Source organism: Ochotona princeps, chromosome 6 (genome assembly GCF_030435755.1).
Source record: "Ochotona princeps isolate mOchPri1 chromosome 6, mOchPri1.hap1, whole genome shotgun sequence".
NCBI lineage: Eukaryota > Metazoa > Chordata > Mammalia > Lagomorpha > Ochotonidae > Ochotona > Ochotona princeps.
In genome coordinates this window covers 8,000,146-8,025,226 of record NC_080837.1, presented here as the reverse complement: position 1 = coordinate 8,025,226, position 25,081 = coordinate 8,000,146, and the positions used below count along the sequence as shown (strand labels likewise).

The 25,081-nt window shown below is 47.6% G+C and overlaps 1 protein-coding gene across 2 annotated transcripts in view; it reads right to left on the bottom strand.

The window, feature by feature from the left end:
* The window catches only part of EFL1 (elongation factor like GTPase 1), a 118,851-nt gene that overhangs the window by 51,197 nt on the left and 42,573 nt on the right, over nt 1-25,081 (bottom strand). For both annotated transcript variants that reach the window (XM_058665541.1, XM_058665540.1), the window contains exon 15: nt 21,527-21,665. In XM_058665541.1, coding sequence (XP_058521524.1) covers nt 21,527-21,665 — 139 coding nt within the window. The remainder of the gene's footprint in view (nt 1-21,526; nt 21,666-25,081) is intronic.

The following is a 25,081-nucleotide window of genomic DNA, read 5'->3' as shown; positions in this document are numbered from 1 at the left end:
CAGTGATTTATAGCTGTAACCAAGCACTGCAAAGGGTCTGTCACTGCCTGTGCACACCTGCATTACAGCAATGGGCCTGCTTAGCCCACATCACCACCCGCTGACGGAACTGTGCTGTGTGAGGGCACTGTGGCAGCTAGACATCGCTAGGTGACAGAAATGCTTCAGATCCGTTAGACTCTTCAGGGACTCATTCACACAACCTGTCTCCTGAGATGCCATTATGTGGCACAAGGCTGTGATGCCAAGCACTCAAGTGCCTGTGAGGTCGCGTTTCGGGCAATCCCTCTCTGAGAGTCCGGGCTATGGTCATGGAAGCTAATTCCTTAGAGGTGTGTTATCATTTCCCTGCACTGCTGAACAGAAACTGTTGTCTCCCTTGGGCACGTGGTCTTCTGATGTCAGCTCCTTGTGCGGTGGTCTTCAGTGACGGCACACAGAGGGGCTGGGAAAGCATGGAGCACTCGGGCTACCACCACAGGGCTTCGTGTGGGTGACTGATCTTTGCAGTCCGTTTGCTTTCCTCTGGTTTTTTAACAGGGGAAACACCCTCCTCATCTTACTCTACCGGCTTCACTTTCCTAAGTTTTCTCCTGTGTCACACAAGCAGCCCGATTCAAGCTTCTCCTGGTCAAAAGGTGAGAGTATCGTGTTTGCATCATGAGCGGTAAGACACTGTACCACACAGTACGTGTAGCTCTTCAAATTTTCAGACTCCAAGAAATACAAGAGGAAAGACTTCTAGACTGAGTGTCAATTCCTTTGCCATCTGGGTAATGAACTCATTTGAATGGAAAAGAAGAGGCTGGCCAGTAGAATGGGAATACAGAGTTTTACTTTTGTTCCAAATGAGAATGCTTCCCACATCTTGAGTGACATTAGTAATAATATGAGTACGTGTATCTATTACACATGTATGAATATGCATCATACACACACAGTTCATACAAGAGTGCAGATACATGTTACATAGATTATATTTGTGGGAACATGTATAAAACAGGCATACATATATGCAAGCTCTTTTTAACATCTGTGTACAAAAATGACACTACGCTGCAAATAAAATTTGAATACAGTGCCCAAAACGCAGAGCAACACATAGGAACTATTTCAGTCTCTGATTTCCCTTGCTTCTTTTCCCATCTTAGATGGCAAACCTACTGCAAAAAAAAAAAAAAAAGATGGATTTTTCCATCATAAAAACTGCTTAAAATTCATTTCCATTACCTCAAGTACTTAAGGAAAATTGAATTTTCTTTGCCCCATCTCTTGCACTCAGCGCCTTTCACAGCCTTCCCTGCACACAGTAGACGCCGTCACACTCGGTAAGCTACCACACAGCCACTACAAAGAGCAAGGGATGGGAGAACAAAACGCCTGGAAATCCTGGGGGTTGCTAATTTTTTTATTATTTTAAGCAGTAAGGTTTCCTTTCATAGAAAACCAAATTCCAAAGTTTCAGCATTCAAATGTGGCCCAAAACACCTGGAAATGATTTCACGGTTTTCAAAGTCACCACTTAATAGGTATTACTTCCAACCTAACCATTACTGGCCTTTGAAATATAGGAGCTAAAAGCCTGCTGGACAGATCAAATGCTACAGATAAAAGCATTTTGAAAAGCATACAGGGCTATGAAAACATAAGGTGGTGGTATTATAAATGGATGTGGACATGAAATCCCACACTCCTTCTCTTCAACGACTCCTTACTGCCTGGAGGAGGGCAGGGAACAGCGACACTGTAATCCAAACCCAGCCCAGCATCTAACTGGGATCACTCCAGGCCAGTCCATTTTAACCACGTTACACTTCAGCCATCCAGGATCAGAAACAAACTGAGGTTTTGGGGGAAGCGCCACAGTTTCTCACTCAAAGCCATCCTGCTCACTTTCCTGGGAGCACGTTTGGAGATTATGTGATTGAATTAGAAAATAACCTTTCAAGACTCGTGTGTGGTCCTTCTGACAAAGACGGACTTCGTGGCTGCGTTAAGATCTCCCACTGTAACTAATGAGTTGGTGATAAAATAATCACGACAACCAGGGCTGTGGAATCTAAACCAGGAGAAACCTTAGCCTCCAAAACACATGTGAACTGAATGCAATTCACAGCCTCGCTCTCGTTGCTCTGCCACAGCCCGGAGTATGGGAAACCGGGACAGCTGAAGACACTGCAACTCATGAGAATTTCGTTTAAACATCTGCTCAAGCAATGGTGGTTAGGCATGCTGCATCAAAAAGTGACAAACATGATCAAGTAAAGCCAGGTGCTTTGAAAAAAAAAAATGCATGGGACCTACTGCAATCATTAAAATCAAAACAGATGTGCCACTTTTTCCTTTAGAAATGACACAGCTTCCACTTACTGGGAGACACACAATTACTCCTAGTCCTCCTGGCTGTATCTGACATCTTTACGCTGAACTGAGCGCTTAGTACACGGTACCTTAGTGGAGAGTCCTCAGGAACTGATACAGGGCTCCGTGACACTGATGAACTGACAAAGGGAGCAGAAGAGCGTCAGCTAAGTTGTCCAGGGGCCCAGGGTACACACCATCACAGCACACAGCAATCCTGACAGTGACGCAGGAGCGCCACACACGTCTGCTGACAAAATGACACACAGACCACGGAAGCGTCAACGCGGACTTGTCCACAGTTAAACCAAGGGAGCAGCTGCGGAGATGAGGAGACGATCCATTCTACTTAGCCACGTCTCACAGCCTGCATTTCTGAAAGCATCTACTACTCTTGAAATTCAAACGAGTGATGTACAAGTAACAACTTATCAAGTTGGTCAACAAAGAATGGGCCCTGCTTTCAAAACAAAAGATGTCAACTATATCTAAAGGGAAAAAAGAAAACTCTTTAACATAGCCTGATGGTTTGTGACTACTGGAGCTTGAGAATTGGACAGCGAACATAATGATCACATCACATTTACTGAGGTCTTGCTGGGGAAAGCAATTTTGATTTGATTAACGCTGACTGATCACTGCCAGGTGCCAGGCTATGTGCTATATACAGAATACCTTTTATACATTCCATTTATACATTCCATTTATCTGCACCCTTCGTAATGTGGGCATGTACCCCGTAACACTCCCTTGGCTCTGCAGGTAAATAAACCCCATGCTTTGAACATAAACTCAGGTTACTGTATTTTCTAGGTATCAAAGGTTTTCATTCTTGAGGCTCTGCAGCATTCTTTAAGAATGGCCAACTTGCCCTTACCTTACCTAAACGTGGAGGCACTTAGCTACAACTTGGCAAAGCAGAAAACTAATTTTATCTGGCATTATAAACTGAGCGTGGCCTGCAACTCAGGTTCTATAAAAGCCCACTCCTCCCACCTCTGGCTCAGTACTGATGGCCTGCAACTGAATCATAAATTTGCTGGGCCTCCTACTACCATGGTGACTTGCAATTAAAACACCACAGCCATTCTTTAGAAACACACATGGCTCAGCCAACTGAACACATTCACACAAACCTCCAACCTCCCTGCAGCTGACTCAGACGACTGCCCCACCGGGCGGGGCCCTCCCACCCTGGGGCCCACACTCATCTGGTTCTGGAACACGAAGCACAGGCTGGTGGCCATGGTGGACAAACCGCACGACACGGCACTCTCTGGGCCTAGCACCAGGGGGCTCCTTAGGCTGACACCCCTCAACCACAGTGTAACCACAGAGGAAGAACTGTCCCTGCAAAAGTTTGTGAAAACCCATCTGGCAGTGGCCAGGTGACAAACAAGGCGATTGCAAACTCTTCCAAGGTCGAGTTTGAAGGCAGCTATTAATAGAGACAAAAATTGGCTAAAGCAACACTAAAAACAAAGCGTAAGACAATCAAGGCAGGGCCCGGCCCAATGGCTCAATAGGATCCCATTTTGGTGCCAGTTCATTTTGGTATCCCAGCTGCTGAATTTCCCATCCAACTCTCTGCCTGTGGCATGCGAAAGCAGAGAATAGTCCAAAGCCTTGGGACCCTGTACCCGGTGGGAGATCCGGAAGAGGCTCCTGGCTCCAGATGAGCTCAACCTCGGCCACTGTAGCCAGAACTTGTGCAGTGAACCAGTGGATAGATCGATCTTTCTGTCTCTCCTCTTTGTATATCTGCCTTTCCAATAAAAATAAATCTTAAAAAAAAATCAAAGCAAAAACATGTATTGGTCATAACAGGAATGACCACATAGAATTTAGCATTGAAATTAAGATTCTCCACGTCAAAACAACATGCTCTCGAGTTCTCCAGTACCAGAGGAAGAAGCCAGAATGCCCTGAGCACACTTGTCAACTTGTGCAACTTGGTTGCACAAATAGCTCAGAATAATAACAACAACAACAATAATAAAAAGCTACGCTGCTGCACCCATTGGCATGTACTCAGTGGGATACGGGTCGCACCTGTCTGTTGCACATATCACCATGTGCAGGAACTGGGATTGGGACAGGCCTGGTGTGGGTTATTGGGGGCCGCTCCGACTAGGTAGCTGTTCCCGTTGGTGTGCATGAGGGCCATTTGTGTGGAGGGCAGGATTAGACTGCGCCACAGCATCTGATGGTTTGCACATGAGAAGGGGTAGGAGACAGACCCTACCAGGCAATGATAACCACCAGTATCAGTGTATTGTGTAGGCTGATGTGGGTGATGACCAAGCCAGACTCTACACTGGCAGGCACATGTGAGAGTCATGTCTGGGCTCACCTCTGGTGAGGTGTCTTTGGGGATTTTGCCTCGCCAAGAGGACTGCTGGACTCAAAACTCCAACAATGGGGAAAATCACAGGTTCTGTGATGTGACCGTGCAGTGTATGTATCAGAAGGTGTCTCCTCAGTTGCTGAGACCTGGGCAGCGGGACGGCATGCCCAGATGCACGTTGGGGGCATGACAGATCAACGAAGCCTGCACAAGACGTCTAGTACCACGGAGGGCAGAATAAATTGGACAGCCCTCCGGGACAAGCCCTGACAGCAAGTATCTGGACGAGGGGAGACTCTAAGGTGAGCTCTGTCAGCCAATGGACCTTGGAATAAGGATTTCATCAGCATCTCAGACCTATCGAAACCACTTCAGCAGTACTCTCGGAACAGGCTCCACACTGGGGACTGTGGGATGACACTGAGTGGCCGTCCACCATCTCTCCCCGGGGACTGATGTGGCAAGGATGCTGGGAGCGGTTCTCTTCTTTTTCCCCAGGATCTCCCCCAGATACAAGGAGGGGAAAAATGGAAGCAATTATGTCAACCACTTTCCCCTCTACTTCCACCCTGTCCCCCCTAATCAGTGGAGAGGGGTAAAATCAGAGAATTCAGATGCTCAGCCTCCTGTCCACTCCCTTGTAATCCAGGAGAGCCCTGTATCCTGAATGTAAACATCATGAAGTACATTCAAGAAAACTGGAAACAAAGCAACATACACAGCAAAACACTGTGTGGTGAACGCAAAGAACAAAACTGCACAGTTGCTACATTTTTAACTTAAAATTTGATCATATTCTGTGTGTCTTGGAAACACCATTTAGAGTCCAACAGCAATATATTAAAATTGTAATACTAAACTGCCACCTTGTATTTGGATTTTAAAAACTCCATTTTAAGGCCTGGAACGATAGCTTAGCTGGCAAATGCTCACCTTGAAAGCCCCGGGGTCCCATATGGGCGCCGGTTCTAATCCCGGCAGCCCTACTTCCCATCCAGCTCCCTGCTTGTGGCCTGGGAAAGCAGTCGAGGACGGCCCAAAGCCTTGGGACCCTGCACCTGCGTAGGAGACCTGGAAGAGGCCCCTGGCTTTGGCTTCGGATTGGCTCAGCTCCAGCCATTGCAGCCACTTGGGGAGTGAATCATCAGATAGAAGATCTTCCTCTCTGTATATCTGCCTTCTCCCCCACTGCCAAAAAAAAGTTCAGTTATGCGCAAGTTTAACAAATCTTGTGTCAGTTGTAAACTTGTCCAGCCCAGAAGGGGAACTGCTTTCCAAATGGTCACCAAAAAACACCAAAAATTAAAAAAAATACATTTATGAATGTCAGAATTACTCTGGAAATCAGAAGTTAATGGGCCAAATGAAATCCACAAGGACACATCAAGTTATTGTAAAGAGTGAAGAAATTCTAATAAGCCTGGGTAACACCAATCTGCACGTTCTTACAGCTTTGAGATTTCAGGCTTTGCACGCCAGCCACGAGGGAGCCCGGGGTCTGGGTAGATGGACTTGCCTGCACTCGGAGGGAGCAAACACCAACACTTGTGTAGGGACCCTGAGTCCGGCTGTCGACTCCAGTTCTCTGTCTCTACACTAATGCAGACCCTTGACAGCAATTCATTCCTGAACTCAGAGCAACAAAGCTGGGGGGGGGGGGTGGTTATACTCCAGAAAGCCAAGGTTCCCAACAAGCTGGACTTGCAGCCTCTGTCTCGGGTTTCCCAATTTCCCCACACAGATTCCAGGGGTTATATGGCAGCCAAGCAACGGCAAGCTGGGAGATCTCCTGACCCTTCCACTGACTCTATCTTCCTCCTACTCAACAAGCTGTTCCATTTCTGTCTTCAGAGGGCATCTCACACCCGCGAGGATGCGCACAGCCATCCGTTTATTTCCTCCCATCTTCACCTGAGCTCACGTCCCAGTGCTAAACGGCCATGTGCTCGAGCACCAGGCTCAACATCAGGGACAGCCCTGTGGAGTGGGGATCCTCACGCATCTCTCAAGGCGCTCGGAGACAAAAGCCGAAAAGGCAAACAATGAAATGGGGTAAAGCGCTCCAGGAGAGACCCAGTGGACCAAGTACACAGCTCGAAGGAAGGAAGAAGGAGCCAGAGCTGTCGAGAGCAACAGGAGAGGGCTTCACAGAGGAGGTGACATTCGAGCTGGGACTTGAGTTTGAGTTTCCCCAGGCAGCAGAGGGGGAAAAACATTTGAGGACAGACAGCCTGTGTGAAACACACTTGGGTGAAAGACCAGTGGGAGGATGGGAACAGTGCGGTGGCCTAGCGGCTAAAGTCCTCACTTAATACTTGCAAGCCCTGGGATCCCATACGGTTGCTGGTTCATGTCCTGGCACCCCCGCTTCCTGTCCAGCTCCCTGCTTGTGGCCTGGGAAAGCAGTCGAGGATGGCCCAAAGCCTTGGGACCCTGCACCCGCGTGGGAGACCCGGAAGAGCTCCAGGCTCCTGGCTTTGGATCAGCTCAGTTCTGGCCATTGCAGCTGCTTGTGGAGTGATTCACTGGATGGAAGAGCTTCCTTTCTGTCTTTCCTCCTCTCTGTAAACATGCCTTTCCAATAAACAGAAATAAATCTTAAAAAAAAAAAAAAAAAAAGACCAGTGGGAGGAGCAGGGACCTCCCCTCCAGACCCGGAAGACCATGTTACTCTTGCTACCCAACCCCTACCACGAACAGCCAAGAACGGATTTCTGATTTTCAAAGCATATCTTACTTCTTCCAGCCATGCTGGCGGGAAAGCAGGAACAATTTTCTACTTGAAATGGGAGACCCGATTCTTTTGAAACGTGTTCCTCAATACAATTACGCGCTGAGCTTTTGAAAATCAGCAGTCAGCGATCTTAGAGACAGGAAGAGACAACGGTGGCAACAATGTGTTCCTAACTGCTCGGGACATTCCTGACATCTGACATTCTGTGTAACTGCCCGGGAGGCAGCATCCGTTTAGATAGCGATGCTTTTTCCAACAAGAAACAACCAAAGGCGGCACGAGTCATTTCCCGAGACAAAGAGGAAAGCAGATGCAACCGAGAAAACCTATGGCATCTGGAAGACAGGTGGGAGGGGGGAGGAAAAGAGGAGGCGAAGCCAACCCAGGTGATTGCTTTGAAGTCCTCCTACAGGCAGGAACTCCTCAGCTTCTCCGTATCAACGATTCCACCACCTCTGGGACTGACTCCACGGGGAAGAACGCCTGCCAGCCAGTGGACAATTCTGCAATGGACAATGCTGTGAAGTGGAGGGCACCCGCACCCAAGAAACCTCCACTGTGGTCACAAACTCTTGGCTCAGCAGGCACAGGCCATACTCGACACTTGCCGCCCCTTCCCATCAGCATGATCCTTTTGATAAACCCAGAGTTAGAGGCTACACATGTCCCACGTGGGTGCCCGGAGCTGGGTTCTTAGAGGAACTGGTCTTTGTTCCCCATTTCGGGTTTGATGAAAATCTGTGGGAAAGGCTGCCCCCTCGTGGTCATCCCTGCGCAGCTGTGGCCCCTGCCAGAGCCAGAACCGAGGAAGGCTGAGGATGACCGGCGGGAGACACAAGACATGCTGAACCTGTGCCCGCCAGTGAGGCTGGGAAATGAAGATCGCTGCTTGGGTTTTCCGAAAGTGTTAGGGCTTCTGTGCGGACTCAATTTCAAGAAAGCTAATCTGGTCCCCTTTTACAGAGACACGGCATGATTCCTGGTCGCTGGGCATGCAATGCAGAGGAAGGGTGCTTTGGGAGAGACCCGGCTCGGAGTCGACTCCTCTGCAGGGCTGGGTTTCTGTGCTGTTCACTGGCCCTGCAATGTGTGGGCTGTGTGAATGCCACCTGTCACATCCCATAAGGGAAGAGGAGGGCCACAGGGGATCTGAAAAACAGCAAAGGCAACTAAGACACAGCAGGGAACCCACAGAATGGGCAGGGAGAAGGTGAAGGTTCTGGAAAGCCAGCTGAGAGGGAAAGAAAGGCTGCAAGGGATCCTACTGCTCACGGACAGAGAGCGCGGCCGGAAGTGGCCACACAAGAGGCCAGCCTGCTGAAGGGCCCACGCCGGGAACCCCCACTGCTGCATGCCTTACTGTCTCACTTGGTGTAACGTGGAGGCCTTTCCTATAACCATCCCGGTGGACAAAATTACAGAATACACGCACTTGAGCAAACCACGAAGCTACACAACTACCCTGGCAAGCAAACGCTTCAGCACATGTAGAAAAAAATGACATTTTATTTTTCCAGGAAGGGAATGCATAATAAGTCGTTCTTCCATCAAATCCCTCTACTCCAAAGCCCAAGCCTCAAGAAAGGCAGAAATGAGGAGACAGCTGTGTCAGCAGAGGACAAGGTCTCCTTCGAATGTGGAAACTCTGGAAAGTGAGATGAAGGGCCCCCAGGTACACTAGAATTCGTAGGGTACACCCAGGTAGAACTAGAATTATGTCACTCAGTCAGCGGCCAGTCTTTTTTTTAAAAGATGTATTTATTTTTATTGGAAATGCAGATATACAGAGAGGAGGAAAGAGAGGAAGATCCTCTGTCCAATGATTCACTCCCCAAATGAGTACAATGGCTGGAGCTGAGCCAATCCGAAGCCAGGAGCCTGGAGCTTCTTCCAGGTCTCCCAAATGGATGCAGGGTCCCAAGGCTTTGGGCCGTCTTCAACTGCTTTCCCAGGCCACAGGCAGGGAGCTGGATGGGAAGCAGGGCTTCCGGGATTAGAACCGGCGCCCATATGGGATCCTGGTGTGATCAAGGTGAGGACTTTAGCCGCTGCGCTATCAGCTGGGCCCTGCAGCCAGTCCTTCCAGAAGAGCACCCTGGGGCTGGCACTGTGCCACAGAGAGGGAAGCTGCTGCCTGCCACACCAGCATCCCAAATGGACACTCACTGGAAGCTCGGCTGCTCCACTTCAGATCTAGCTCTTTGCTGATGCATTTGGGCAGTCAGAGGAAGGCTGCCCGAGTGTTAGGAAAGACCTGGGTGAGGCTCCCGCTCCTGGCTCGGCCTGGCCACTGCAGCCAGCTGGGGCGTGAGACAGCAGGGAGACGTCTATGTCTCTCTTGCTCTCTCTACCTTGCTGTAACTCTTTCATATAAACAAATCAATCTTACATAAAAAAACCAAACCAGTTTGTAGGCTTCCCCCACAGCCCCCAGTCAAAAGGCCACAGCCAGAACAGGAGCGCTCTGACTGGGGGCCCGCTGAAAGAAACCGTGCGAAAATGAAATGCGCTTCTCTCCACAAGGGACAAGTACTGCAATCATCTTGCTTATCAGTGTGTGTGATAACAGCACTGTCAGGAGACCAGCAGGAGACCACACTGGCTCCAAGCTGCAGCCCTGTCCCAGAGAGCTCTCAGTTCTTCCCAAACGGATGAGAGACGTACGCACGTAGCAGGAAGCGCTCACGTACGGACAGAAGCCTGGCAGCATCCGCACTGCACTAACACAGCCCTGATGGTCACCTTCAGCTCGTGTAGCTTTCTCAGTATTCTTGAGTGTTTACAGTGTTTTACCTTTGCAAATAAAACAAAACAACCCACCGCACACGTTTCCTGCACTGGAAGAGCTGAACTTACCTGGAGTTCATGCAGAAGAATAAAGGTCAAAAAAATTATTTAAACTAACAGTGATAAAACCAGATTCAAGAATGCATCATGAAGGATCGTCAAAATCAAACCATACAGATTGGCAAGTACAGCCTAGAAACTGTCGGTGGGGGTTCCTTGGTGACAGAGGCCGAAGGAAAACAGCAGGAAAGACGCCGGGTGGCTTGACAGCCTGCGTCGGCTCCTGCTCCCGGCTGGGAAGAACGTAAAGCTGAACACCCACACTCACGGGCCTTGGAGGGCCTAGCCGGATCTAGGACTTACCAACAGCAAACAAACACAGTGCAAGAAAGAGGACGGAGCACACGGCAGAGAACACGAGATGAGAAAAACAGGGACCGCACCAGAGGACTCTAAGTCCCCGCACGTCACCCCTCTGCTGACGGCGCCAACAGTGACAGTTGGGACGGACAAACCCCCAGGCCAGGAGCACCCGCAGCTCTGGAGACTTCAAGCAGCTCCTGGGAGCGCCCTGCAGCCTCGCCAAGTGTGGGACAGAGCCCTCCTGGTCAGGCCATGACAGGAGGGGCAGCTGCAGGAGACCTGACCACCCAGGCTTTTCTGAGATCCAGGAAGGGACACTGCCATTCTGTGGCCGGTCCCGGGCAGCCTGATGGGACTCCGGGGGACCTGGCAAGGGGGAGGCAGTTAGCTCCAAGCACAACCTGCCTTAAACAAAACACCTCCAGCAATAATCCCTCTGGGGCCTGTGGTGGGATAATCCATCTCACGAAAATGCCAGTATGCCGACATTGATGAGAAAAGTTCCCGCCAAGGAAGGATTTGCTTTTGCTTACCAACTTCCAGTCTGTTCCTCATTAACAGCAAACGTGTTCCCTTCTGAACATGCTTTCTAGCTTCCTTCAGGTACCTGCAAACACGCTGAGCTTGGGCTGTTCATGCTGTGCCACCGCCGGTGATCTTATTAAACGATTCGTGGATTCAGACCTTCAAGCGGCTAGCAGTAAACGCCCAGGAATCAGTGACAGGCTGGGGGCTGAGAGGCCCCGTCCTCAAGCTGTCCGCTGCTGGCCCTGGGAGCTGGTCAGCTCCCAGCTCATCCCCAGGTGGAGGACGTCCTTCCCTGTGGAGGAGAAAGGATTCTGCCCTCCTGTGTCTAACACTGGGGAGATTGCTGCCTGCTGCTCAAGGGCCATGGCTTACTGTGTTCCCGGGAAGAACGTTCACGCTTTCAGCTCCGCTGCTCTGTATACACTTGTGGGGGCTCAGAGGAAGATGGTCCTTGCAAATGGACATCTCCTTGGAAGAAACCAAGATCACCATTGCGTGGTCCGCTTTATAATTTTAAGTCAATATTCCCTCAGAACATTATGGGGAATATACCCACTCAGAGTGAATGATTTCTTGCAAAAAGAAAAAAAAAAATCTACCCCTGGCTTTGCTAGCCAGGCACACAGCTCAGGGAAGAACCCGGAACTCGTGGGTTACTCTTGCCGGCTTCTGCTCCGGCTTGGGGTCTCGGCCTGTGCACCTGCTGCCCAGCAGAACTCTGCCTCCTGCCACCTGGGAGCCACTGCTTCTACCAAAACCACTCCTCACCCTCACATGCCCGAGACTCCTGCCCCCTCCAACCAGCTCTGCCTTGCAGTGCCAACCTCAACGTGGCCAGTTCAGGAGTTTCAAGGACTCACCCTTCTGCCTTGCTCCTCAGAGAAACCAATTCCTTCCATCACCTCTGTGCCCTCAAGCCACCCAAAAGCGTCAAGTCTCTGTAACCCTAAAAGAAGAGGAAGGACAGGAATTTTTGGCAGCGGTGGGGCCATCAGATCTGTTTTACACACTTGGAGGACACCTTTCAGTCAGACTTGTCCAGGATGTCAGAACACTTTCACCCAAATTTTTGTTAGATACTTGAATTTTTCAATTACATAACAAAAAACTGTACTCATACATAAATCACAAATTCTAACACTGGAAAAGCATTCTTTTCTTTTTAAAATTAATTTTTTTTTTACTTGAAAGATAGAGACAGAAAGACAAGAGTGACCTTCCATCTGCTGGTCCACTCCCCACATGTTGGTAAGAGCCAGGGCTGGGCCAGGTGGAGGCCAGGGGCCTAGAACTCAGCCTGGGTCTGCTGCGTGCGCGGCAGGACATCCACAACTGGAGCCGTCAACTGCTGCCCCTCAAGGTGCATGCTGGCTGGGAGCCGGAATCAAGGTAGGGCTGAGACTCGAACCCAAGTACTATGAGACAGCACGCAGGGGTCTTCTTCAGTGGCAGGTGGCCCGCTGTACCACAACACTTGCCCCTGAACCTTTTTAAATGCTCCCCTGATGGTCAGTTGGTCGTCTACTGGAAATCAAGTCTATGTCAACAAGAAGACTACTGTATGAGGCACCTTCCTAATGTTCACCAAAGCCGTGCCAAAAGTCAACTTATGTTCCTATTCTGTCACGTGCAAAAACACTCAGGTCAAATGTCTCATCATCCTTTTGCTGAATTTGACTTTTGTTTGCTCTTTCCTATCTACTCCTTTCTGCTTGCTGTAACTGACACCTCACCTTCTATTACCTTACTAGGTAAACTCCATCCGAGTCTCTGGCCTTCCTGGCCTGATGACTATGACGACAAATTAATACTAAACTCACAAGTCTGTTGCCAGCGTATCTTTGTAATGGAAGGGGATCTGCAGTCTATTCACCATTAGGTACAAATTCTAAATATAGATTTTTTTTTTTTTCCAAAACCACAGGAGGAAATGAAAAAACTCACCAATTTATTGGCTGAGTCTGCAAATGATGACTCTGTGGCAGGAGAACCTGCCCACAATCCCCACCTGCAGGCACAGGGGTAACTGTAGCAAAGATGGACCCAGGGGCATTTCCTCTGCATGTACTCCTAGGGAAACCTCACACTGTCCCAGATCGGCCTTCCCATAGGCCACTCGTGCATTTCCGTGTCTACGCAGTATTCGTGGAAGCGCCCATCACCGTGTCTTCCCAGAACCTTACAATTCAATGCAGTCAAGGCACCAACTAACGATCTACTACACGCTCACTGTGGCTTGGCCGTGAACTTGCCACAGTCACACCTTTCTCACTCTCACCAGGTGATCACGCTTCTACATTACTGAGCTGGGGGAGGCTACATGCCTATCTATGTCTCTGGTCCTTTAGATTTCTGATGTAAGGGTGGCTGGTCTAGTTAGGACCCTCATCTGGCTCATGCTTCTGATACTCGCTTTCTGGGAATGCAGGTTCTACCAGGATGTGGTAATGGCCTAGGTGGTCGGGACCCAGTCACCCACATGAGTAATTGGAATTAAGTTCCTGGCTCCCAGTGCCATAGGCATTTCTCTTTTTCTCTCTCTCTCCAGTCTCTGAATAAATAAAACTTAAACTTTTTCTCACTGTATTTTCATTTCCCCCCTTTGCTATCTACCTCTCTTTGCATCTGATGAAAAGTATAATCAAACTAGCAACCTCATACTCTTTCTCCTCCCCCTCTCGGGACATCAACTGTTCCTTCAAACTGCTACCCTGTTTATCTTTCTTAATTTTTTTTTCTCACTGTATCTTTCATTTTTCCCTTTGCTGCCTACCTCTTTTTCACTCTGATTAAAAGTGCATCAAACTAGTAAACACTCTCTCCTTTCCCTTCCCTGCAACTATTCCCCGAAACTATTATCCCATTTTCCTCCTTTCTTTAACTGACAAAAGTCTGCAAAAAGTGCTAGCTGTGTCTTACCCCATTTCCCCTGAAGTCCTGGCCTCGACCTGGCCAGTGCCAGTGAAGTGTGAAAGGGAAACACGTGGAGGCGGAGGGGAAGAAAACGGCCCTTTGTTCTCTTCAGGGCCCACAGAGGGCATGTTTATTAACAAATATTTCTTAGGCTTTGGAGGCTGTATTAATTTAGCACAAGAAGTTGCAGAGATGGGGGTCAAGCTGAATCACTGAGCTGCTGGTTGGGACGCCTGCGTCCTACGCTCATCCCCAGCCCTGGCTCCCGCACCCTGAGGAGCTCAACAGGAGCTCGAAGAACTGGGCCTTTCTCCCCGTGTGGAAGACGTGGACTGTGTTCCACCTCCTTGCTTCAGCCTGGCCCAAGCCCAGCCTGAGAGGGCACTTGGGGGTGAAGCAGCATGTGGGAGTTCTCTTTGAAAGCAAACAAATAAATCTATTTTTAAAAAATTCATGTAGTCACAGCTAGTTACTTCAGTCAGTGAAGATGACTTTGAACAGATGTCTTCAAAAACATAAAAAGCATTTTGTCTAACTGTATGCTAATAATCTGTTTTAAGGTGACGGATGAGTGATTCCCAAACAGAAGCTCCAAGGGCCCAAGGAATCTGTGTGTGTTGCATCTTAAAGTGCAGGTGCAGGCCCTCGGTGAGGAAATGCTGAATTACAGCACACTTAACTACTGGAACAAAGAAAGGAACACTGCTCGTGATATTGAAGAAATCTGGCCGCACATCTCTGATGGGCTGCAATTCCCACTGGTGAGCATGTGGGTGGGCCTGGCTGGACAGGCGGTGGCACCTGCTGGCGTGAGTGTGTGATGGAGGGTGGAGTTGCTTGGGCTGAGTTAGGTTTCAATGCCCAGTGATATATACGAGATCCCAGTGGGATGTAGGACAGACTGGACCAGTCCACTGCACATGCTGGCAGGCACAGGCACCAGAACTGGGGGCTGGTACACTAGGGGCTACTGGGGGTCTCTCTAACTGGGCTGCAGCTCTCCCTGGTGTACTTACAGGTGAAGCGAGTGGTGGGGAGGGCTGGGAGGGCTGGGCTGGGCTGGGCTGGGTTGGGCCGGGCTGCAGCACTCAATGTTTTACAGAGGAAGGAGGGCAGAGCAAATTGATCAACTACCCCAGGGAACCTTGACAGCAAATTTCTGGGCAAATGTTGACTGTGAGGTGGACTGTGTCAGTCAATGGACCTTAGAAGGATGTCCTCATCCTTGGAACAGCAATATCAACAGCACCTCAGAACTACCGAAACCACCTGAGCAAAATCTTCAGAAAATGCTCTACCAAAGGGACCCTGGGATGACATCAGGTGGCTGTTCCCCATCCCTGGGAACCGAGGTGGTTGGGAGGCTGGGTGTGGTTTCTCCCCTTGTACCCCACTTCTCCCAGATAAAGAAGGAAAAGAAAATGTGTAAACAACAGTCTCGACCACTTTCTTCTGATCTTCAACCCTTCCCACCCTGAACAACTATGTAAACATCTACATAAAAAAAAAAAAAAAAAGATGTGGCCGGGGCCCAGTGTGGTAGCCTAGCGGCTAAAGTCCTAGTTTTGCAACTGTCAGGATCTCATACGGGCACTGGTTCTAATCCTGGCAGCCCCACTTCCCATCCAGCTCCCTGCTTTGTGGCCTGGGAAAGCAGTCGAGGATGGCCCAAAGCCTTGGAACCCCGCATCCACATGGGAGGCCTGGAAGAGCCTGGCTTCAGATCAGTGCAGCTCAGACCATTGTGGTCACTTGGGGAGTGAACCATCGGACGGAAGATCTTGCTCTCTGTCTCTCCTCCTCTCTGCATATCTGACTTTCCAATAAAAATTAATAAATCTTAAAAAAAAATCTAGCCAGTTATACTAAGCTCTAACCCACCGACTTTTTCCTTTGAAAAAACAAACAAACAAACAAACAAATAAAAACCAAATGAACCAACGCTCCAAAGTAAGAAATGTAAAGCAACCTACAGGCAGACAATGTCAGTCTTAATAAACATGCTGTCCAAATTCATGTACTAAAATAACTGAAATATGGGAGAAATGGATCCTTTCAAGAGAAACATTAAAACAAACCAGTACTGAGAGTGATTAAGAGCAAGCACCCTGAGTGATACAGAAACAAAAAGTTTAAACCAGAATGAGAGAAATATTCTAGACCATGGGAAGTTATTGAAATCTTTCCTAAATGTCAATTTGCCTATGTGTAAAACACATTCATCTTAGTAGCCTGAGCGCAAGCAAGACAGGTCACTCTCAAATATTAAGTGCACTTTCTAGCACAGAGTAACCCCAATGGATAGTTATTGTTGTAATTATTACTGTAATCATTCTTAACGTTAGTTTCTATACAAACGAATAAATCATCAATCTGCTCATCTATAAAAGTATCAAGCATGAAAAATTGACAAAAAAGAACCTGAGAGGGCCCAAAGCAACGTAACACAAGAAGAGTAACAAATCACAACATTCGCAAATCATCAGGCACAGCTGTTTCACAGCTGTCACGGTCAGGATTTCAAGGCCATGAAATCCCGATGCCCTTTTAACTGTCTGCAAGGTGGAACACAAGGAAAACCATGCCTAATGTGTCATTTGTCTCGTACAGCAAGCATAATGAAAGCATTTACATTTCAGAGTTCTGTGAATTCAATCATTTGAATTTAAATGACTAGATTTAGTGAGTGGTTACCTACCTGGCACTCTAGCTGTAGACAGTGAAAATGATGGAAGCATCCCATTTTGGTACCATCATGAACGCCCCCCAATGGCTGGTTTTACTTGCTATGCCAGCAAAATCTAGAATAACATGATGGTGTCTCACTAGGAAAAGACTGTGCAACGGTCGAGGCTGTCCCCTCCCCCCAGCCCTGGGAATGCGGGGCATCTTGATCATCAGGAAATGAAACACAACTCGTGGCATCAGGTTACAAGCAGGAGAAAAACTTTGCAATTTTGTCTTCAGATGCTGAAAGTGTACCAAGAAAACTCAGTTATCTATTCCTGTTCTGTTTTTCTAGAAAAGCAACACTTCAACTCTCCTGCATGAGAAGAGATACGAAGCAGTCACAAGCACAAACGAACATGAAACTAAAACACCAGGGACATTCACATGCAAGTCAGGAAAGTACCAGAAAGAACAGCCACCCGATCGCTACTTACCGTATCATTAGCAAGACGCAAATAAAAACAAAAAAAGACACACAACTGCCAGGAAAGAGCAGAAGTGTTTGTATAAGGAAAGTCATTAGGGTCTCTCCAAGTGGAAATATTAATAAGTACATTTAACACAAAATCACTAGTAAGGAAACTAAGAGTATTATAGAATTACCACTAAGGCTTAATAGGCACTTTCTAAAGAGAATTCTCTCAAAATAGATGAAATGCATTACTAAAACCCATCAATGGGGCTGACAAGGTAGGGTGATAAGCTCATCCTCCGTCTGTAGCATCCCATATGGGCAACTGGTTCAAGTCTTGGCTGCTCCATTTCTGACCCAGCTCCCTGCTTATCGCCTAAGAAGAGCAACGGAGGATGGCCCCTGCACCTACGCAGGAGACCCAGAAGTTGTTCCTGACTTCCAGCTTCAGATCAGCTGAACTCTTGACAGCTGTGGCCATTTGAGTGAACTAGGGGGTGGAAGACCTCTCTGTCCCTCCCTTTCTTTGTAACTCTTTCAAGTAAAATCAAATCTTTGAATAAATAAATAAATAATAAATAAATAAAAGCCATCAGGCCTTCCTGCCTCCCTGGTTATCCCATGACGGAGAATTCTCCTCCCTTCACGTACTCTGCGCTTCCTCCCTCCATTCCCGCCTCACTGATGGGCAGCACTGACCTCCTACCAACCCAGAAAGCCTCCGTGGCAGAGCCAAAAGAAAAAAAAGTCAGAAAAAAGTCAATTAATATTTATTATTTCCCTCACGCTGTGAAAAGAAGAATATCATGTTTCCATTTGAATACATCTCTGCACTTTTAAAGAAGTAAACATATGGAAGAGATCTACGAAAGAGGCTAAAGGGGTGGATTTCTAATTCAATTTCCTCACACATTTAATAAGAGCCTGTAGCAAACATTTATTTTTAGAGATCTCAGTAGGGAACTGAACAAAAGGCTCTTGTGTATTCGACGTGGTGCAGTCTCTCTGGACCTAACTATACCAACCTTGCAAACATCAGGCTGGAATTAAAGTATTTTAAACTTTAAATCAACCACTTCCAGACCATGAAATCTATTCCACACTTATCAGTACGTGTAGGTTCTCTGAGTGAGTGATAGCCAAGTTCTAATGTGAAATCTGTATTTTTCAAGTACCCATAAAAGAACTTTCCTTTACACTTTAACTACGCAACACTGAATTGTCCAAGCATGCCATATCATATTTTCATTTCCTTCTCCAGCAAAAAAAACTTTCACCTGGACTTCATAGATTTACTGGCCCTGTATCTTTTCTGCTAAAAAGCATATGAGGACATAATCATGTCACTTTCTACTGTTTTCTTATTAAATAGAAATGACTTGATCTCTATTTTAACAAAGAATAAGAAAAAAAAAAAAAAAAAAGAGCCCACAGGCTTGCCCTGAACACTCTGAATGTTTTCATGTTTGTGGTGTGTGTGCTGCCAAGGCTGTCTGCTAACACACAAATTATCTGTGATTACTGTGGCGCGGTCATTTTAAAACCGGTCTGGAAATTCAAGCTTCCCATCAAATACAGGAATCAGCTCTCGTGCTCTGAATATGGGCATTCTTTCTTTTATTTTTATTTTTTAAAGGTTTCTTACATTTACTGGAAAGGCAGATCTACAACGAGGAAAACAGCGAGAAAGGCTCATGGGACCGCTGGTTCACTCTCCAGGTGGCAATAAAGGCCCGAGCTGAGCTGATGCAAAGCCAGGAGCCAGGAGCCTCCTCCAGGTCTCCCATGCGGGTGCAGGGTCCCAAGGCTTCGGGCCGTCCTCCACTGCTTTCCCAGGCCACAAGCAGGGAGCTGGATGGGAAGTGGAGCAGTTGGGACATGAACCAGCGTCCATACAGGATCCTGGCATATGCAAGGTGATGATTTAGCCACTACGCTATTATGCCGGGCCCCCAAATGTGGTAATTCTTAATGACTCACTTCTAACAAAACCAGTGTGTCAGCAGGCAGGCTGCAGGCCTTGGAGGCTAAAAAAATCAAAGGTGATCCAGCTTCCACCTGCCTCTCCCCACCACTGTGCCATGAGCACCACGCAGCCACCTGCAAAAGACCTCAGGCCCACACTTGGTCCCGGTCCCAGCCTACAGCCAGCACCACCTCCAGAACGGTGACTGACAGCCCTAGACATCACATGGTGCACAGAGGGTTGGTCCTCATCAAGCCATATCAGTAACTTCAGATGCGTAAAGAAATAAACACCATCTTCATCTAAAGCCATCGACTTACGATGCAGGAACAGTAACTGGGGCAAAATGCAATCACGGGACTCTTTCCATTTCAGACCCACCCAAGCAGTCAATCCTGCTGCAAAGAAGAACCTGTGCTGATACAGCTGGCCTGCTGCCCAGCAGGCACTTGGCACCTGTGGCTGCCAGCTGGCGCTCTCCCACCGCCCCAGACGCCCTGGCCCCGCTGCTGTCCTGTCTCCATCTACTCCTAGCTTGAAAAAGCTGCTTTTATTAAACAGTGCTGTATGAAGTGGTCACTACTGCTAACATGTGTTCTGTATTTTCAGTGAACGACTCAAAGCTGCCTGAGAAGGTAAGGCATAATAACTATGAAATTCTTATTTTGTAGACAAAAAGTCTAAGTTATTGGCCCAAAATAGCCACTGTTTTCTGGCTTTTGTGGACTTTAACTGAAGAAATCTGTTGAAGTAATCTTCACCCTCCTCTGTAGAGATTCATTTTTTTCCTTTTCTTTCTTAATCTTTTTTTTGTTCATGAAATAAGCAGAATTTCTAGTTTCTGATCCATGTTACAAATAGTTTTCCACCTCTCTGGAAGCTTAGTATTTGATATTTGATGAGCTACACCAGCTAATTTTGCCCAAAAGGACCCTGGGAGCAGAGGAAATACCCAGCACCCAGCTTCAGTCCATAGCTCTTTGGCGTTCCTATAGAGGCTCAAGCTGTTTATTGTAGAATCATTGCTGGCAGACCTCCTCCAGGACACTCCGATCAAAGTCAAGGCCCTCTGCCGAATGAGGGCTTTTGTGAAGTCTCCAGATGAGGCCTGATCTGCCTGTTGGAGACAACAACCTGTGTGAGTTTCCGGCGGCCTCCTGTCTGTGGTTGGACCTCGAGGTGTTAGCTAGCCTGAGGTTAGGGAGCCGAAGGGGGGCACACATTCCCATCTCAGCAGAAGTGGCTCTGCCAGCTGCCACACAGAAACATTTAGAAGCTAATGTTCTTTTGCTTCTAGAAGAAACAACATATACCTCACTGTCCTGTATTCATCTTTATTTTAATTGTTGGCTGCTGGCAGGTGAGAGCTGGGGTGAGGGGAAATTGTTTACTAAATTTACCATAGACCAAGGAATCACCCAACAAGCAGCTCTCCATAGCACAGCCTGACCTGACCGCATTCACCTTGCTCCTAACCACCACCTGGCATTTTATTTAGGCGATCCTGACAGTTGCCCTAAACCCTACAGGGTAGATGGTCTACTGAGCCTTTTGTGCAGGGAGCAGGCAACGTGAGACATCTCTTCTCTGATACTTGAGAAAGGGCAGATTCCTTCTGAATAGGCTGTTTGGCTTTAGCATTTACTTCTCCCCAGTCTTGGGGTACAGGGACCCTTCATTCTTGCAGCAACCCAAAACAAACTTCCACCTTGAGTCCCTAATACATTACAAGCTGCCTCTTTCTTTGGTCTCTCAAAGCTTTTCATCTTAGGCGGACAGTCCATAGATGCCAGTAAGACAACAGTGGGATAAAATATTTAACAGTACACATTGGTTTCTATTGATGACTCCAGAGAAATTCTTCAATCTAACTCTTTACAGTTAAAACAGGGACCTCAAAAAGTGAGCTCCACAAATGCAGGGCAGAAGCTTAGCAAGTAATAAATACTATGGTGATGAAGAACATTATCTATATGCAAACTAACAATCAACTTTTCTTAGTAAAGCAGTATGTAAAATACACAAAATACAGGGAAAACGACAATGTGTTAAAACAGAAGAGTTTCCGACAGAATCAAAAGTCTATATTGAGTACTGTCTAAGTCATTTAGGTCAACTTTCTAGATCCCCTTTGCTCTCTCAAGATGGAACCCCAAACTTAGGATAAAGCATTCACAGATTACTGTAAGTAATACATTTCAAAATTAGCTATTATCATTCATGGCAACTAACTGATCCACATGCTACTCAAATGCACTGAGTAAAGATAACGGAACAAAACCATCAAAGCAAAGACGAGATCAAAGCGGATCCCGTCACAAAGCTCATGGAGCCCTCTGCTGTAGGCAGCAGCACAAGTAAATCCAGACCCCAGCATCACCCTACCGAGCACATTTCCTGGAGGCACTTCCTCCAGGTCTTCCAGTTCCCTGCCCATCAGCAGATACAGCTTGTCCAGAGTACAGCAGGCCAGGTGGGGCACAGGGGGCAGGTCCTCGGCGGGAGCAGAGAAGCCTGAGGGCACCTGGCAGAGAGAAGAGAGAGGAACCACCTTAGGAGGGCCTGAGATCGCCACTCTACATGTCAAACTGAAACACACAGATTTAAAATGGCACGAGACAAGGGAAATCACCCTCCAGGAATAAAATTTGAAATACTAAAGTCTCCAAAAATGAACCAGATTCCCACTTTGTTTCTATAACCAATGGATAAGTGACATAATTTCTGTGTGACTTGGTAGCACCATTTTGTCTGATCCCCCAATCTCCATCTTGGTATTTATATGCACTGTGTCATCACCAGTCCTGGTGAGTAATTGTGTATTATTTCAATGTTTATTACTGTTGTCCTGATTTAAAATGACTCAAACCTAATTATAATGTTTGTCCAGCATTCAACATGGACTGGTGTTAATGCCAGGACACATGTGAAACCTTGGACGAGTACCAGCTGTTACACAAATGCCGTGAGACACGTCAAACAAGGGCTGTGATATGCCAAGCTGTTACTCTAGGAAAGGGCCTGATGTGAAATGTTGGGATCAATGATGAGAAAACAAAACACAAACAGAACAAGTGTATTAATAGCCCTACATCACATTTATTCTGATGGAAATGCCGTCTCAAATGGTTCAAGTGTTGAGTTGTGGGAAGTCTTGAGGAATATACTCCCTAGAAACATGCAGGCATGCAGAAGGAGTCCTGACCAACTTTGGTACCCGCAGGCCCAAAGTGCTGCACTGGTGCTCTCACAGGTCAGGCACACATGCAACATCCACAAGGAAAACGAGCGTCACCGGCACAGAGCGGCTGCAAAGCATGTAGCGGGTGACGGCATTTCCATAGGCTCAGAAAAGGGAAAGCACTGTTCCTGAGTTGAGGCACGCCTGGACACTTCACACAAACAATGGCCTTGAAACACATGGGACAGGCAATATATGTCCACGTCCTGATGCAGTAACAGTTTTGCAGGGTTAGCTCCAAAGACAGTTCAGGAAAACATTTAAAATACAAGCACTGGAATCAAGATGGTGGAACAGCATAAGGACAGTTAAACAGAGAAACATCAGCAAGGGTGAAGCAGAGTCACATTCCAGGAAACAGGAGAGGACAGGCTGATAGCAGAGGGGCACCAGGAGACGGAGGGGCACAGGAAAGGAGTGGAAACAACAGTGTGGTGTTACAGTGACCAGATAACCCAGTGGCAGTCAGTGAGTGGCAATCCAAGCTCCACCACCGTCCAGAGCTCCAGCAGCAGCCAGGTGGGAAGGGGAGTTCACCAGGAGCTCAGGAAGTGAACCCAGGCAAAGAAGTGCCTGTTCTGATGGTTTGTTTGAGTCGACCAGGAACAGAGACTGAGCAGTATACTCCAAACAAGTGATGCAGAAATGGGGTGGATTTCACAGCACAGACCCCCACCAGAGTCACATCAGGTGCTATTTTGTGTAGAGAGGCAAAGGCTGTGGGATACAACTGCACACGCACTAAGCTGAGCTTCCAGACCTGACTGCCAGCAGATCTAGAACTCCACCAGTGCCATATCAGGCGCCATTTTGTAGTGTGGCAAAGGTGATGAGCCTGGAGGGACAACAGTGAACTGCGCATGTGCTGCGCTGGGAGCAAACACACTTCCAGCTCAGTGTACTGCACTGGTCCCACAGGGAAAATAACACTGACTTCGGCATCCATCTGGGTAGCCCTCAAACCTAATGGCCAGCAGGTTCCAGCAAGATCAGCACCACCAATAAACCAGTTAGGCACCTGGTGTTTTCCTAATCCTAGGAACTGCTCGAACTGGAAGTGGGAGAAAGGTTGTACAGACAACAGTGCAGCCACGGCATGGTTTCACAGGAGGTGGAGACTGGTGAACCAGGAGCTGGGGCTACGGAGACCATGGTGGAAGTCTAACATAAGAACCCAGACCTGGATCTTGCTGGACGGAGTGGCACAAATGACTGCAAACAAAGAACTGGATATGAAATTCAACCAGTAAAACTGAACTGTGACTTGTGGGTGACACAGCTTAGAAATCTGCCCCACAGAGAAGAATCTGCTAACCAGAATCACGATGACCAAGAGCAAAAGAAGAGACAGACGCACAGTGAATATCACTGAAGACTCCCCTGCAAAGGAGCACAAGCCTTTGCCAACCTCAGAGTAAACTGAGGAAGACATCGAGAAAATGGAAGATAAAGAATTCAAAACACTTGTTTTAAAGCTTCTTATCAAAGAGAAGCACATGTGGGAATTTAAGGAATAATGCCACACAGGAAATAACACTGAAACAAAATTAGGCCAGATTGTTAGACATGAAGGACACAACGGAGAAAATTAAAACTTCAGTGGAAAGTCACCATAATTAAATGAATGAGGCAGAAGAAATTCAGAATTGGGAGATATTTCTTGCCACGATGGGGAAACAATCAAAAAGCTGGAAAAGGAATTGAGTCAAACTACGAAAAATATTCAAGAATTAAGGGACATTATTAAAAGGTCAAATACAAGAGTTAGGGGAGTTCCAGAAGGTGCAGAAAGAGAAGCTAGGTTTAATAATATATTCATCTCAGCTATATGTTGGCAGCAAATTATGGGGCAAACGGAGACTTTATGATGGACCATATCAATCAGTGGACGACCTCATCGATTATGGCAGCGATTCATAACTGCAGAACTATTAACACCACTTGAGCACATATCTCAGAGCATGCCCCACATCCGGGACTTGGGGTGGGCGGGAAACCGGGTGGGGCTTCTCCCTCAATATCCCCCTTCACCTCAGATACATGATGGAAACAATATGGACATAATAGCATTACCCACTTTCCTATCCCCATGAACCTTTTTTTTTTTCTTTCTTTTTTTCTTTTCTTCTTTTTCCTTTAACTGTAATTAACTATGTAAAGATTGTCAACAACAATACAATAAAAAGAAAAAAAAAAGAATATATTCAGTGAGAGCCCAGAGCGGTAGCCTAGCAGCTAAAGTCCTCGCCTTGCACATGCTGGGATCCCATATGGGCACTGGTTCGTGTCCCTGCACCCCACTTCCCATCCAGCACCCTGCTTGTGGCCTGGGAAAGCAGTCTAGAATGGCCCAAAGCCTTGGGATCCTGCACCTGCATGGGAGATCAGGAAGAAGGTCCAGGCAACGGGCTGGTACGCGCCAATCCGATGCCGGGACCAGGAACCTCTTCCGGGTCTCCCACGTGGGTGCAGGGTCCCAAAGCTTTGGGCCGTCCTCGACTGCTTTCCCAGGCCACAAGCAGGGAGCTGGATGGAAAGTGGAGCTGCTGGGATTAGAACCAGCGCCCATATGGGATCCCGGGGCTTTCAAGGCGAGGATTTTAGCCGCTAGGCCACGCCGCCGGGCCCGTTGAATGCATTTTTTAAAAAGATTTGTTTATTTTTATTAGAAAGTCAGGTATATAGATAGGAGTAAAGAC